Consider the following 15,626-nt stretch of genomic DNA (forward strand, 5'->3'; position numbering starts at 1 on the left):
GTGTGTGTGTGTGTGTGTGTGTGTGTGTGTGTGTGTGTGTGTGTGTCTGTGTGTGTCTCCTGTCGTGACACAGGAGAATCCTTGTAATTCTCTGTCCACCTGTTCAGGTCCTGGTCTCGCCTGTGCATTCTGAAGGCCAGGAACCGTGTTACAGTCGTCCTGTGTCTTCACACCTTTTAGGGGCCTAACGTTGTGGACACTCAGTAGGTTTATTGGGTGAATCTTTATCCCTCATAATGGGTTTTGTAGTGTTTTATGCTGCTCTTGTCCTCTGGGTGGCGAAGACTGTCTCCCCAAAGCCTTGCGAGGCTGCCTGTGTGTGTTGGAGGCGGTGGGACTCACTCCTTAGCCGAGCTCGGCCCCAGCAGCACTGAGAGACACTCTGGCCTCCAGTCCCTTTTGATCTTCTCTTGAGGCTTCATTTATTTCTTTCCTTTAAAGTGTGTATTAAAGCTTTCTAAGCCATAGTGAGACTGAAAGTGTTCAGAGTTACTGGATTCTTTGATATCCATTGCTTCTCTGAGAGACTGTGTGTAGCATGACTTTCTGTAGAAGCGACTGTATGTGATGGGAAATTCTATTTCATCTTCTTTGAGTCACTTGTATTCAGCTAAATTGCATCAAAGCACAGACTTAATGCCGGAATGGAACACAACTATGTTCAAGCACAGCCTGGCCGGGTCTTCCTTTAGCTACCGTGCATGTCTTTAGATCATGAGTCTTCATGTCTCAGTTGGTTCTCCTGTAGGCTGTCCGGAGCACACATGGCTTGGAAGTTCCATTAAGCCATAAGGGAAAACTGATGGTGACAGAGGAATACATCGGCTTCCTGTTAAATGTGGCAAATCAAAAAATGGAGGAAAACAAGAAAAGAATTGAAAGGTATGCTAACTGGGTATCTTCATGCTATTCTTTTTTTGTTTAATCCATGTTATTCTTATGTGCTCTGGTCATCCTTAAAAATATTAGTACCCACCCTCTCTGGCTCATAATGCCAACTGCTTGTCTACTTGTAGCCTTATCTTGGATACAAAGAAACAGTCAGAGGACTGGAGGGGAGTGAGCAGGCTGTCATGGGCACGACATGGAGCTTAAGGGGAAGGCTCTCCGGGGAGGGTGGGCGCAGCCCCCAGACGCAAGCGTGAAGGAGAGACACAGAGTCGTCTGGGAAGGACTCACCACCACAGGTGCCACAGCTGGTCATGCTGAAGACAGTGGGAAGGTGGGCACGCTGCCCCTGAGAGCCAGCTCCAGATCACCCGGAAGGTCCTTTGGAGGGAGCTGCCCAGTTGGCTTTTGTCTGAGAAGTGTTTTGCATCTCTGGCGAGGCCGGCCACGACCCAACTCTTGTCATGGGTGAGATCTAGAACTGCTGTCACGGTGACAAGTGGGAAGCAGTTCACGTCTTTATCTCGTCTTCTTAACCTTCACCTCCTGGCAAGCGAGATTCTTAGAGTGCTTTCATTTTCTGCTTTTTCCTAAGAATATAGTTTGCATGTGAAAAAGTAAATATCACGCGGCCTTTCACACATACAGATAATGCCACTCACCCACCCTCAGCCAGATGTTCAGCTCTGAGATATCCCAGGAGCTGTGGCCAACTGGCCATCTTTTGTCCTTCCTTTTCTCCTTCTCCCCAGCCCCTGGGCCACCTGGCATCCTGGCCATCACTGCCTAAGTATCTCTTCAGTCACTTCTGCCTCCACCCCTGTTGTTACTTTCTTTATTGAGGGCCATTGCCGTAGCCTCATCAGCTGCTCCCATAGGATGCTTCTGTCTGTCTCTGTTAAGCCCATCTCCAGTCATACTCAAATCGTGTTTGTAAAGTGCAAAGGAATCCTGTTGCTTCACTTGCCTGCTTGAAATTCTTTCATTCCAAGAACTTTTTTGTTTAAGTCTGGGTCTCACTCTGTTGTCCAAGCTGGAGTACAGTGGCACAATCATGACGATCACGGGTCACGGCCACCTCAGCCTCCTGGACTCAGGCAGTCCTTCCACCTCAGCCTGCCGAGTAGCTGGGGCTGCAGGCACGCACCTCCACACCCGGCTGATTTTTTTTTTTTCTAATTTTTTGTGTGCGGAGATGAGGTCTCACTATGTTGCCCAGGCTGGACCCCAACTCCTGGGCCCAAGCGGTCCTCTCACCTTGGCCTCCCAAAGTGCTGGGATCCCAGGCGTGAGCCACCGCACCTGACCCCGGTACCTTTCTTGAAGCAGCGAAGGCCAGCAGTGCCAAGGGGAGCCGTGTGGCATGGCGAAAGAGGTAGAACTGGGCTTCTGAGACAGAGCGGGGTTCAACGCCAGCTCCACCAAGGTCCTCAGGCTGGGCCCACAGAGTTGCTCAGGGCGGTGGGCTTCACTTTTCTTATCTCTAGCTTGAGGGAGATGCCGGTCTCAAAAGCTAATTATTTTGTTAATTAGGTAACATATGTATAAGCACTGGCCCTGACCCTGTCATGTCATGGGCTCTCACGATAGGGTAATAACCCTTCTCCTTCATTGATTCATGATTCATGGAGAATGAAAGTACCAGCATGCAGGCTTTCTCGACTGGGATTTCTTACCTGAACCACAGAATGTAGGGAATTGTAGGAGGAACTATTTTCTCAGTTTTCCCAAGGATTATCTATGACGGGTACCGTTTTAGATATGCTGGAGAGAAGATAATTCCTCACACACAGTGGATATCTGAGGGCACCCGAGCTTAATTTCTAGCTGAACCCTGGTTGAAAAGACCGGTCCACGAAATGCTTTGGGTAGGTGTACTCCCTGCGGTGATCACTCCAGGCCAGCAGCTGAGGAGCGCCCAGCCACAGGCCAGGCCACAGCGTCTGGTCTGCGTGTAGGCACTTAATGCTGCTGCTGTAGAGCTCCACCGCGAGTGCTGGAGAGTAATCCAGTGAGACTGCTGAAACAGAAGAGATAGCAAATGAATTCCCTCTGTTTCCTTACTTGAATTTCAACAAGCTTATAAATATAGCCCAAGAGCAACTAACTATACACCTGGTGAAGTTAATTGAGCCACGTTCACCAACTATAAAATCAAATTATGCTGTAAATCCATTGACTCAAAAACATGTTTTGAGATTATAATGTGCATGCTGCCATCAAGAGCCACGCTCATCATATGAAATCAGGGAAAAATTAAAGGAGGGTAAAAAGTGTCTCAAGATGCTGATTAGAAGATCACACGTGAATTCAGAAAGTGCGCACAAATTAGGGGGCGCTTGGGAGCAGCTGTAACTCAACCAAATGCTGAGAAAGAGTCTTTTCATGTCGAAAGAGAAAAAATAAACACTGGCGGTGTGACGCGTTATACAATCAGACATCGAGGGCCATAATTGGTGTCTCACAGGACCCAAGTTCCACAATTCAGATATCTGGAAGAGAATTTTGAAAACTCAAAAAAGTTTTGAACAGTTCAGCAACAAGAAATAATCTGGAAACATGAAAATCAAAGAGTAAACTGTTTTTAATAGAAAAAGGGTCTTGTTTGTGGAAACAGTTCCCAAACCCACTCCCTGGTGGAAAGAGATCTATCCAGCAGGATCAACCAGGCTGCTCTTATTTCTGGAGCTGGGAGGACAAAGCCTAGAGGCACCAGCCTGCTTAACAAGCACTGACTCGGAGGCTGGAAGAGAAGGGACCGACATCAGACACAGTACAATAACTTCATACAGCACAATTTCCATGTGAAAAATAGAAGACTTGGAGATCTATTTACTAAGTACAAGAGAAAGGCTGTCCTTGTATGTGTTTATCAGAGGCCAAGACGTGGGTCAGATGAAACCACCGTTTGGCTATGCGTAGCTTACAGTTTGCTGTGTTCTTTCATCAACCGTGTAGTAAGAAAATATTAAATAAAATGTAGACTATAAAAGCGGAATATATTGGCATATAGCATTACTGATAAGAGTAAACCAAACCTGAAAGAAAGTAATTGAACCCACTTCCAGTGGTTGATTTTTTTTTTTTTTTTTTTTACTTATTGTGGTAAAATATACATAATTTGAAATCTACCATTTAAACCAGTGTCGGTAAATACATTCACATTGTTATGCAACCATCACCACTGTTCATCTCTGGAACTTTTTCATCATCACAAACTAAAGCTCTGTACTCATTAAACTCTAGCTCCACTGGGAACCACTATTTCATTTTCTGTCTCTATGAATTTGACTGTTACGAGTATTTCCCATAAGGAGGATTATACAACATCTGTCCTTTTGTGTCTGGCTTACTTGTGCCTTAGCTGATGCAAGGTCGTCTGTGTTGCAGCGTGTGTCAGAATTTCATGTCTCGGGGAGGCCGAACATACCTTGTTGTGTCTGTAGGCTGCATTTGGTCCATCCATGCATTTGTCAACAGTCACCTGGGTTGTTTCCACCTTTGGGTTCTTGTGAATAATGCTGCTCTGAACATCAGTAGACAAACATCTGTGTGAGTTCCTGCCTTCAGTTCTTTTGGATATATTCTCAGAAGTGGAATCACTGGATCTTATAGTAATTCTGTGTTTGATTTTTAAGAGCCACAATACTGTTTTCCATAGCAGCTGCACCAGTTTACCTTCCCATCTCCTGTGAGAAGTTGTGCTACATCCTTGACAACACTTATTATTTTCTGTTTTTTGATACTAACCATCCTAGTAGGTGTAGAGTAGTATCTCATGTAGTCTTGCTTTGTATTTCCCTAACAGTTAGTGATGTTCAACATCCCTAATTGACTCATGGACCCTCTGTCTATTTCTTTTGGAGAAATACCTATTCAAGTCCTTTGCCATTTTAAAGATTGGATTATTTGGTTTTTGTTGTTGAATTATAGAAGTTCTTTACATATTCTGAATATTAATTCCTTACCAGATATGTGATTTGCGAATATTTTCCCCATTCTGTGGGTTGCCTTTTGACTCTTGGTAGTGTCTTCTGATGCACGGAGGTTGTAGACTTGGATGAGGGCCACTTTATCTCTTTGTGGCTGTGGCTGTTGCCTGTGCTTGTAGTGTCCTCTCCAAGAAACTATCGCCAAATTTAGTGTCGTGAAGCTTTTTCCTGTTTTCTTCTAAGACTTTTATTGTTTTAGTTTGTACATTTAGGTCTTTGAGTTAGCCCCTGGTTGATTTTTAATGCGAATAAGTAAGTGAAGGCTGGTAAGACCTCTTTGTTGCTGTTTTTCTGCCTCAACGGCTCTCCAAGCTGCAGACAGGCTCCACGGGTTGCCCAGCCCAGCTCTGTCCTCCGCCGTTCCCAGGCAAGACGGGACTCGGTGCTTGGCGTCATGAATGCCAGGTGTGTCCAGAGTAGCCTTTAGTTTTTCATCAAGGTGACAGACTGGGTGAGGATGAGTGAGTATTTACTTGCTCTTTCAACAAATGTTTACATAATGGGCCTATCACGTTCAAAGGACTGGTAGGTCCTGGAATTCAGAGAGGGAGCCCACACGGATCTTGCTGTGACAGTTCTAGTAAGTAGCTTACTTGGGAGTTCAGAGAGCATATAAATAACTACAATTGAACATAAAAAGGGGTAAGTGCCCTAAGAAGCGTATGGAACACTCAGGGATTTTGAAAGCGGAAGCAGCTAGACTCGTGTGTGCGGAACAAGCGTGATCCGTGACGTGGACTTAAAGGGCAGGCAGGACTTTTATTGGAAGAGCCCCGGGGAAGTCGCCCGGGCTGGGGAGCTGTGTGACGGGCGGAAGGAACAGCGTGAGCAAAGAAAAGGAGGTGGCAGTGCGCAAGCCATGGATGGGGATCAGCGAGTGGCTCGACTTACCTAGAGAATGGGAGGAGTGAGCACTCCCATGACATCACTGCGCGATTTCCTTTCTGCTTATGGTGGTCCTTCTCTGCTTCCTTGGGCCTTTCTCTTCTTATGCTGCCTCTTCTTAAACCGCATTCTCCAGGGTTCTGTACCTGGCCCGTGGCTTCAGCTCCCTCCTGTGTACTGGTAGGTCTTCCAAATCTTTCTAGAGTCCTGGACCCTCATGTACAATAACCCATGAACATATCTAATTAAAATAACCCGCCAGCCTTTCCTCAGAATGTTTCTTTCCTACTCTCAACTCCACAGCCATTTTCTTGGTTTCAATTTGTATCATCTTTTTTTTTTTTTTTTTTTGAGTCAGTGTCTCTGCTCGGTTGCCCAGGCTGGAGTGCAGTGGCACGCTCACAGCCACGGCAGCCTCTACCTGCTGGGCTCAGGTGATCCGTCCGCCTCAGCCTTCCAAGTAGCTAGAACCACAGGCATGTGCCACCATGCCCGGCTAATTTTTTTATTTACTTATTGTAGAGACAAGGTCTCACCAAGTTGCCCAGGCTGGTCTCGAACCCCTGAGCTCAGACAATCCTCTGGCCTCTGCCTCCCAAAATGCTGGGATGACGGGCTTGAGCCCTGGTGCCTGGCTTGTATCATTTTTTTTACCAGTATCATTACAGTTTATGCTTCCGTGCAAAGCAGAGATGTGTATCCTATTGAATTACAGTTACTTCATTGCACGTGTCTTTTTTCCACTGCAACATGGTGAAATCGAAGATGGAACTTCCTCCTGCCCCAGCCACCCGCACCCAACCCCCCCCCACACACGCATGCATCAAATACCTCATCCTAGAACATAGCACAGTATCAAGCTCCTAGTAGAAGCCCAATAAGTCTGCATTGAATTAATCATAAGAGATAAAGGAGCTTGAAAGTTAGCACATCATACTGAGCTCCCCAAAGGCAAAGACAGTTTATTCTCCATTGCTATGTTCTGAGTGTCTGGAACAAGAAGAGTGGCTAACAGGCGTCCACCAAATCAAGTTGTCTGATTGTCTCCTTAAGTAGTGCTACTCTAAGGCTTCGTAGCATTAGGACAGTGACTCTGGAAGACATATGGGATGCCGCAGAGATGGCGAGTAGAAAGGCTCCTGCTGTGCAGTCTGGGCAGGACGGAATGGGACCCTGAGGTTCCGGATCAGCAGGAGGGACACTGCAAAGCAGCCGCCCCATGTGGCAGCAGGCTGGGAAGGTGGGCCACACCAGGAAGGAGGGGCCGGGAGCAGCAGTGTCTTAGACGCCTCAGATTCGCAAGTCTCATTTCTAAAAATGAGACTAAAACCGCCAAATAAGAAACACACACATTCCCCTGTACGGTCAGCCTTGAACAAAATGGAGTCATGGTCACCAGCCCTCCTTGCAGTCAGAAATGCACGTACCAAAACAAATACATTAGGATGGATATTTCTTGTTGATGGATTGAAAACAACAACCACCCAAAAAAAAAACCCCAAAACGCACATACAACTTCTCATTTCCCCAGAACTTAACTACGAATAGCCTTCTGGGGACCAGAAGCCTTACAACGACAAAACCGTTGACTAACACATATTTTGTATGTTATATGTGCTATATCCTATATTCTTCCAGCAAAGTAAGCTGGAGGAAAGGAAATGTCGTTAAGAACATCATCAGGGAGAGACAGTCTCTTCATTGAGCGGAAGCGGGTCATCACAAAGGCCATCCTCCTCTTCATCTCCGCGTGGGGGCGGAGGGTGGAGGTGCTGGTCTTGCTGCCTCAGGGGTGGCAGAGGCAGAAGAGGCGGGAGACCGAAGGGGCGGCAGGAGAGGCAGGGACACCTGTGTCACTTTTGGTGGAAGGCAGCTGCTCCTGAGCGGCCCCGCGCGGTTCAAGCCTGTGTTGTTCGAGGGTCAACTCAGGACGAAAACCCATGCTTTGAGGTGGACACACGCCTTTTACTTTCCAGCAGCTTCTCCTTGGATGCCCCCATGCCTTTCCTCCTGCTTCCTCCCATCACGCAGCCTGCTCCCGTTCACTTCTGGATCAGCCCAGGCATCAGATCTCTTCGCGGCATAGTTCCAGTGCTCGTTGGAGCAGCGGCCTCTCTGTCTTCCTCGTGGCATGGTCAGTGTGGCGGTACAATTCCGTGGCTACTGTTCAGCCGTGAGCTTGAGGGCCCAGGCCACACACCACAGCTCTTTTCAGTGTCCATTATCTGGCACAGGGCCTGCTGCATGCACGTTGGATTTTAATTAAAATTCTAGAGCTAAAAACTAAAACAAAATGTCAGAGCTTAATCAGGTAAAATCCAAATGTGGGATATCTCAGAATAGTCTCCTTTGATATTTGTGAATGATGTGAACGTGAGTATGAAATGATGCCTCAGTTTCCTCAATCTTGGGTTCCTATTTCAGGAGTCCGTGAAATTTCAGCGTTTCATTGCAGGTGGTTCTCTAACTTTGGAAAAGGAGAATTCATTTTCTCAGGGTTGTCCTGAAAAGTTAGCTCATGAATAGAACTAAGTACACATTGTCCTTTGGCGTGATCATCTTGACTGCAGATGGAGAAAAACTCAAGACAATTTGATTTTTTTCAAGGAGGAGAAACGGTTGCCTAGGCATACTTTTTTGCTGTTGTTGTTAATATACTCAGAGCTCTTTTCGTTGCCTGTGAGAGTTGAGAAAATTGCATTCTGGGAATTGGGTTTAGAATGCTGTGTGAGGGTCATAGCATGAGGGGAGGATATAATTTGAAAACAAAGTTCTGACTTTTTGAGTGAGACAGTTTCCCAAAGATCTTTTAAAGTTCCCTTAAAAACAAGAGGAAGAAAACACTAGTATCTGAAGTTTCTATTCTTGACTCCAGCAAGAAAGGATCTTTGTTCCATTTTACCAATTGTACATTGGTACCGTGAGAATTTAGCTTTGAATTCTTGGGTTCTTTAGTGGTAGATTAAAGTAAAGTGCCCGTTTCTTGTTCATTACTTTTTAAAATATGCTTGATGAGACATTTCTCACAAGCTTTTAACTCCCTGTGATCATAAACGAGCAATTTAATATTGTTTTTCATCTTCTAGGGATAAAGTATAATCCAGAAAAAAAAAGACTTTGTTACCTAAGAAAAGAGTGCAGAGTGGGTGAAGAATGGTAGAAGATAAGCTTGCGCTCTATGGAAAGCAGCTTATGGTCGGGTGAGGGTGTTCTGTCTCGTGGCGTGCTCGGGTTGATGTTTTAGATACCACAAACCCAGGGCAGTCTGAGTAGGCGTGTGAAAGGTGACACAAAAACAGTCACTAGGGTCACCTGAGATGCAGACAAGACGGGAAAGAAAGATCCGCCAAGCGTGGAAGTTTCCATCCACGTCAGGGACCAGAGTCTTGGTGGGTGCGTGAGGGCCCACGAAGGAGCGCACTCTGGCGGCGTGTCAGCGAGCCCACTGCATTCTGACCTCCTCTCTCAGCTCGGTGGCAGCAGGATCCGGAAGGAATAAGCCATCTCACTGGGGAGGAGTGAGGGCACATGGTGCCTGTGGAGAGCCAGGCTCCAGCTAAGTCAGGATACCAAGGTGGCTCTAAGCGAAAAGGTTGTTCTCAGGGAACCAGGCCTGAAAAATGGTACGAGAGGACCCCGAAGGCCCCAGAATTATAAAAAAAAATTGTGTATTACGCTTACAGGTTTAAATTTCAATCAGTCACTTTCAAAGTCCTCTGCATTGGATGCAATACACCCATCAAGATGTTTTTTCCACTGCTCAAAACAGTTTTTGAGCTCGTCCATTTTGATGCCTTTTAGCGCTTCTGCCATTTTTGTCTCACCTCTTCCACATCAGCAGAATGTTTCCCTTGGAGGACTTTTTCCATCTGGGGAAGCAAAACAGTCATTTGGGGTGGAGCACGGGAGTCATACCCTTTGGGGCCCAAGACTGCTAAATAGTGCGGTGTGGGCAGATGTGGGTGCTTGTAAGTCACCCATCATGAAATGGGCAAACACGTTGAAAGTCTCCCAGAAAAATACACTGAAGCCAAATGCAACCTCTCACAACACTGGCTGGTATATGGATGCCAGTGGGTTCCTAAAACACTTACCTGGAGGGAAGGAAGCCTGCACCACCAGGGGCCTGCCCTCCGAAAGATAGTTCCAATTTTGGGGGGCCCCCCCTCGTATGTCGGTGTTTCTCAGTCTTTTTCCTTTTGCGACACCTCTCTCTTTGAGACTGATTTATTCATTGAGGAAATGTTTATTGAGCACCTATTGGATACCAAGCCCACTACCGGATACCAAGATGTACAGTGGCAAGTCCGTAAGTTCTTGGAACATGGACAAGACAGATAGGCACTAAGCATGTTGTGTAGGTATTAGTGTTGTGTGTAGTATATGGGTATAGGTGGATATTTAGGGTTTTAGAATTTTAGAGCCTTTGCAAGTAGAGCTTAGCCTATTCATGGAAAGACGGACAGCGCAATAGCTCAAACCTGAAATCCCAACACTTTGGGAGGCCAAGGTAGGAGGATTGCTTGAGCCCAGGATTTTGAGACCAGCCTAGGTAACATAGTGAGGCTTTGTCTATACGAAAAGTAAAAAATATTAGCTGGGCATGGTGGCTTGTGCCCGTTGTCCCAGTGTCTTTGGCGGCTGAGTCAGCAGGACTGCCTAAGCCCAGGAGGTTGAGGCTGCGGTGAGCTATGATCGTGCATTGTGCCACTGCACTTCAGCCTGGTTGACAGAGTGAGACCCTGACTCAAAAAAAAAAAGACAAAAATTGGTCCAAGTAGCAGTCTGTTTTACAGGTGTCAAAAATTTCCTGTTTCAGTCTCCAGTTATAATAGGATAAAAAAGCAATACGAGGGCTCCACAATGGCAGAAGTGTTCTCAACTTCCAGATCATTCTAACGTGGGACTGGGATAATACATCCGTCACCTTCTTTACCCAGGGTCGCTCATGCGGGTGTTCAGCATATCCTCCCTGAGGGTAGCAGCATGATGCTGCATGCCAAGAACATAGCAGAAGACAAGTGGAAAGGGCCCTTGGTCTCATGAAGTCGTGTTCTGTAAAAATAGTCATTGCTGAGAACTAACTCTGTGCCAGGCAGTATGCTAGTTATTTACAGTATCGTAAAATGAGTAATATGTCGTAAGATATAATCCTCTGACAACCTCACTAGATACAAGATAATAATAACCAGTTTTGTAACTGAGGAAACTGAGACTCAGTACAATTAATTGGAATTAGCCAACCACAGCTTTTCCAGAACGCTGGGGTCAAGCGCGTGCAGTACACCGTGCTACCGCTGCCTTCCAGCGTGTCAAGTGTTAACATGGCGGAAGTGAAGAAAGGAGGCCCGGCTTTCAGGGAGCTTACAGTTTGTCATGTACAATTAACACTAAAATTCCAGCAGAAAAATGAATAAAGGAAAAGAACAAGATACCTTTAAAAAATGTAAAATAGCTAATAAACAGATGAAAAACATTCCATTTAACTTGCAGGCACATAAATGAAAATTAAAATAACAAGATGCCATTTTCACCCATCAAAGTGGAATGTGTGTTTTTTGATGGTTGTAGTCAACATATGGGTGACATGACCGTTCTCAAGTGCTGCAATTCCAATATATTCTATATTCTATTTTTAGCATATTTTTTTGAACAGCCATTCTGGAAAGCAGTATTTATCAAGAGTCTTAAAATGTTTATACCCTTCAACCACGAAAGTTCATTTCTAGGTGTCTATATGAAGAAATGGCTAGAAACTAGATCACATCATTCTCAAAGTGCTGTCACATTTTTGTATTAGGGAAAATTTGAAAATAAGTAAGCCAATCTGGATGACATAATACTGTACTGCCACTAAAAAGTATTAATTTTGGAGTTCATCTGATGATGTAGAATATGTTAATAAATCTCAAATTTGAAAAAACAATAAAACAGTGTATGTAGCATTCTAATTGTGGGGGGAAACGTGTGTATGTGTGATACATTAATTCAGACCACATTAATAAACTAGAAATAAAAATACTGAAAGCGATTATTCTAGGTAGTTATGTAGAGGTCATCTGTATTTGTAGCTTCACACATTCTGCAAATTTTCTGAAATGAACTTCCATTACATTTATGATTTTATTATGAAGAACTACTAGTTTTTGTTCTCTTTCTTTGACCTCCACAACTGGGATGGAACTTGAGGGACGACAGGGGTTGTGAAGAGGAGATTCCAGGCCACCTTTCAAGACTGTTCTTTCAGAACTGAAAACACACTCATTTTTCTACTTAAGCAGTTGTAAAGACAAGAGGCAAAACCCTTTGATTTATTTTATACTTACAAGGCTAATGTGGGGCATCGTCACATTTACATAATTTATAAGTGCTGGGCACATTTCAGTCGTTTGGTTTCAGAATATACAGATATAAGAGGAGTACTTATTTCTTCACAGGTTTTACAACTGCCTGCAGCATGCTTTGGAAAGAGAAGCGATTACAAACTCACATCCCAAGATCGAAGAGCAAAACAACCCATCATGCACTCATAGGAGAAAAAGAAACCCAGAAAAAGCGTGTGGCAAATGTATTACTGAAGAAAACGAAAAAGACCTGGAAAACGATGATGACGGCGTCGATCTGGGAACCAGTGTTGCCATCTTCCCTGAAGACGGCTGAGATCTGGCTCTGAAGCAGCCTGATAGTGTTTCTCATTCGTTTTATAAAGCTGCTCTTTATAAGAGTATCTTAGTTCATTGAGTGTATCAGCCATTCAGAAAAACAAGATTTATTTTCTCTGTATTTCAGAGAAACTCATAAACATAGATGGCTTTCTAAAATAGCTTTGTGTACTGTTTACTCATTAAATACTACTCTTTTGAGTCACACAGAGATTCACTGCAAAGATAGAATTATGATTTTTTTAGTGCCTGCCTCTTTTTATTTGTTTGCATTTTTACTTCTGCAAAACAGGAAAACTAAGTACAGATTTTCAAGAGACCTTTGACATCAAGGATACTGGAGTAAAGCTCATACTAACATTTCACCTGGTTTTAACATTGAACCCTCCAGCCTCCAGGGAAGGGGTCAGGGTGTGCTTCTGTTGCCGGGGAATCCAGTGACAACTTTCCTGCCCGACCCACCTCCTGCTCTGGCCAACCATGGGGCCTCCTCAGGGGAGAGCTGTTATTGTCTAACAGTTTTCTCTCTTGTTGGACTTCTTCTTTCCTGATTCTTTGGCCAGAGACAGCTGGCCTTTGTTGGAACGTTTTTTGCCTGATCCTGTTGGCAATTTTGGGTTGCTGACTTTCCCTGTGCCCAGGTCTGGGACACATGAGATTAAAAAACAAACAAATCAGGGAACTGTGTTGCTCTTCAGATTCCAAGATCCTTAGCTAGTCCACTTTCCTCTTTACTTTTCAGAGTCTTCTTATGTTTGTTTTATCTATAATGTCCAGAGTTTTAAATTGCACTGCTGAAAGGAATGTGGAAAGGTATGTGTACTCCATCTTCCCAGAGTCTGAAGTCTAATGTATGTTTTATAGATTTAGAGGGTACAAGTGCCGTTTTGTTAGACGGATCTGTTGCATAGCAGTGAAGTCTGGGCTTATAGCAGACCCATCACCTGAATTGTGTACATTGTACCCAACAACTCATTTTTCACCCTTCACCACCCTTCCACTCTCCCACCTTTTGTAGTTTCCAGTGTCTGTTATTCCACTTCATACAGCCATGTATTGCTCATTGTTTAGTTCCTACTTCTACACAAGAACATGCAGTATTTGACTTTGTTTCTGAGTTATTTCGTTGAGGATCGTAACCTGGAGATTCACCCATGTTGCTGCAAAAGACGTGATTTCATCCTTTTTTATGGCTGCATAGTATTCCATGGTGTGTGTGTGCATACACCCCCTCATATATATATTTCATGTGTATATGTATATATACACACACATACATATCGTGTGTGTGTATGTATATAATGTAAACATAGCATTCCATGGTGTGTATGTATGTGCACCATGATATATATGTCTCCTATTTTCTTTACCCAATCATCTGTTGTGCACACTTAGGTTGATTTCATGACTTTGCCGTTGTGAATGGTGGTGTGATAAACATACGAGTACAGGTATCTTTTTGAAGTAATGCTTTCTTTTCCTTTGGGTAGATACCCAGTAGTGGGATTGCTGGAGCGAATGACAGTTCTATTCTTAGTTCTTTGAAAAATCTCCATACTGTTTCCCATAGAGATTGTACTAATTTACATTCCCACCAACAATGTATCCTCACCATCTATTGTTTTTGACTTTTTAATAATAGCTATTCAGACTCGTGTAAGATGGTGTCTCACTGAGGTTTTAATTTGCTTTTCTGTGATGACTGGAGATATTGAGCATTTTTTCATGTTTGTTGGCTGCTTGTATGTCTTGTCTTGAGAAGTGTCAGTTCATGTCCACTGCCTACTTTTTGACGGGCTTGTTTTTGTTTTTGATATTGTTGAGTTCTTTGTAGATTCTGGATATTCATCCTTTGTTGGGTGCCCAGTTTGCTGACATTTTCTCCATTCTGTAGGTTGTCTGTTTACTCTGTTGAGTACTTCTTTTGCTGCATAAAAGCCTTTTAGTTTAAGTCCCATTTGTCTATTTTTGTTTTTCTTACATTTGCTTTTGAGGTCTTATCAAATTCTTTACCTCAGTCAAAGCCCAGAAGAGTTTTTCCTAGGTTTTCTTCTGGGATTTTTGTAGTTAGCGGTCTTACGTTTAAGTCTGTGATCCATTTTGAGTTAATTTTTGTATATGGTGAGAGATATGGGTCTAGTCATATTTTCTGCATGTGACTACCCTATTTTCCCGGCACCATTTATTGAATAGGGTGTCCTTCCTCAGTGTATATTTTTGTTGACTTTGCCAAAGATCATTTGGTTGTAGGTATGTGGCTTTATCTCTGGATTCTCAATGCTGTTCCACTGATATGTGTGTCTATTTTTATATCAGTACAATGCTGCTTTGTTTCCTGTACCTTGTAGTATAATTTGAAATCAGGTAATGTGATGCCTCCAGCTTTGTTCTTTTTGCTTATGATTGTTTTGGCTATTCAGGCTCTTTGGAGGTTCCGTAATGTGTTTTTGGAACTATTGATAACATCAAATTGTGGGGGAATTGCTGAGGACATCTTTGCAACCCCGTGCAGAGAGCCATGGATCCCTCATTTTAACGCTGTGTTCTATTTCCCAGCTGGTGTGCTTTGCTGCTTTTGCTTGAGGCGACTGGAGCCTCTCCACCCTACAGGGAGAAGAAAAAGCCTGCAACTCTGCTTCCTGTCCTCCTCAACCACCACACACGCATACACTCACTGCCTCACAGTCAGTAGTGACAGGTGCAGAGCTTCAGATGACAACTTTGTTGCCCAGAAATGGAGTGACCTTGGATGTGCAGTTGTGATCTAAACTCCCAGCAGGATCAGGCTGACACTTGGACTTCACTTGAAATGCTATAGTTTGTCCCTGCTCCCTTACCAGTTTCTCCTGGGAGTCCCCGTTTAATCCCTTGCACTTGAATGATGCCTTCTTCTGCAAGTTCTGGACCCATTATTTTGGATACGTTTTTTGAAAGTGATGGCATAAATCTATGTGAAATAAGTACATATTTATTTTAAGCAATAGTTGATACTTCAGTGCTGGAAATTAGCATAACAGTTGATATGCTAGAAATTATATCCTTGGTTGTGATTTAAATCTACGATGCAAGCAATATTTCTGATGTTAAGTACATAGTTTTAAAAATTCTTTTGGGGGGTATGTAATAATTTTTTTTTTCCTTAATCAATATTTTTTATTATGGTTTTGTGGGATACAGTTAAGGGTTAGGTGTACAATTA

At 43.9% G+C, this 15,626-nt stretch overlaps 1 protein-coding gene across 1 annotated transcript in view; it reads left to right on the plus strand.

Annotated features, from left to right (window-relative positions):
* Positions 1-12,634, plus strand: part of TYW3 (tRNA-yW synthesizing protein 3 homolog) — a 25,002-nt gene extending 12,368 nt beyond the window's left edge. Inside the window, exons 7-8 of the mRNA XM_021708551.1 lie at positions 749-882; positions 12,203-12,634. Coding sequence (XP_021564226.1) covers positions 749-882; positions 12,203-12,425 — 357 coding nt within the window. The 3' untranslated portion in view covers positions 12,426-12,634. The remainder of the gene's footprint in view (positions 1-748; positions 883-12,202) is intronic.
* Positions 12,635-15,626: the final 2,992 nt, after the last annotated feature.

Source organism: Carlito syrichta, unplaced genomic scaffold (assembly GCF_000164805.1).
Source record: "Carlito syrichta isolate Samal-C Ts95f unplaced genomic scaffold, Tarsius_syrichta-2.0.1 Scaffold142905, whole genome shotgun sequence".
Lineage (NCBI taxonomy): Eukaryota > Metazoa > Chordata > Mammalia > Primates > Tarsiidae > Carlito > Carlito syrichta.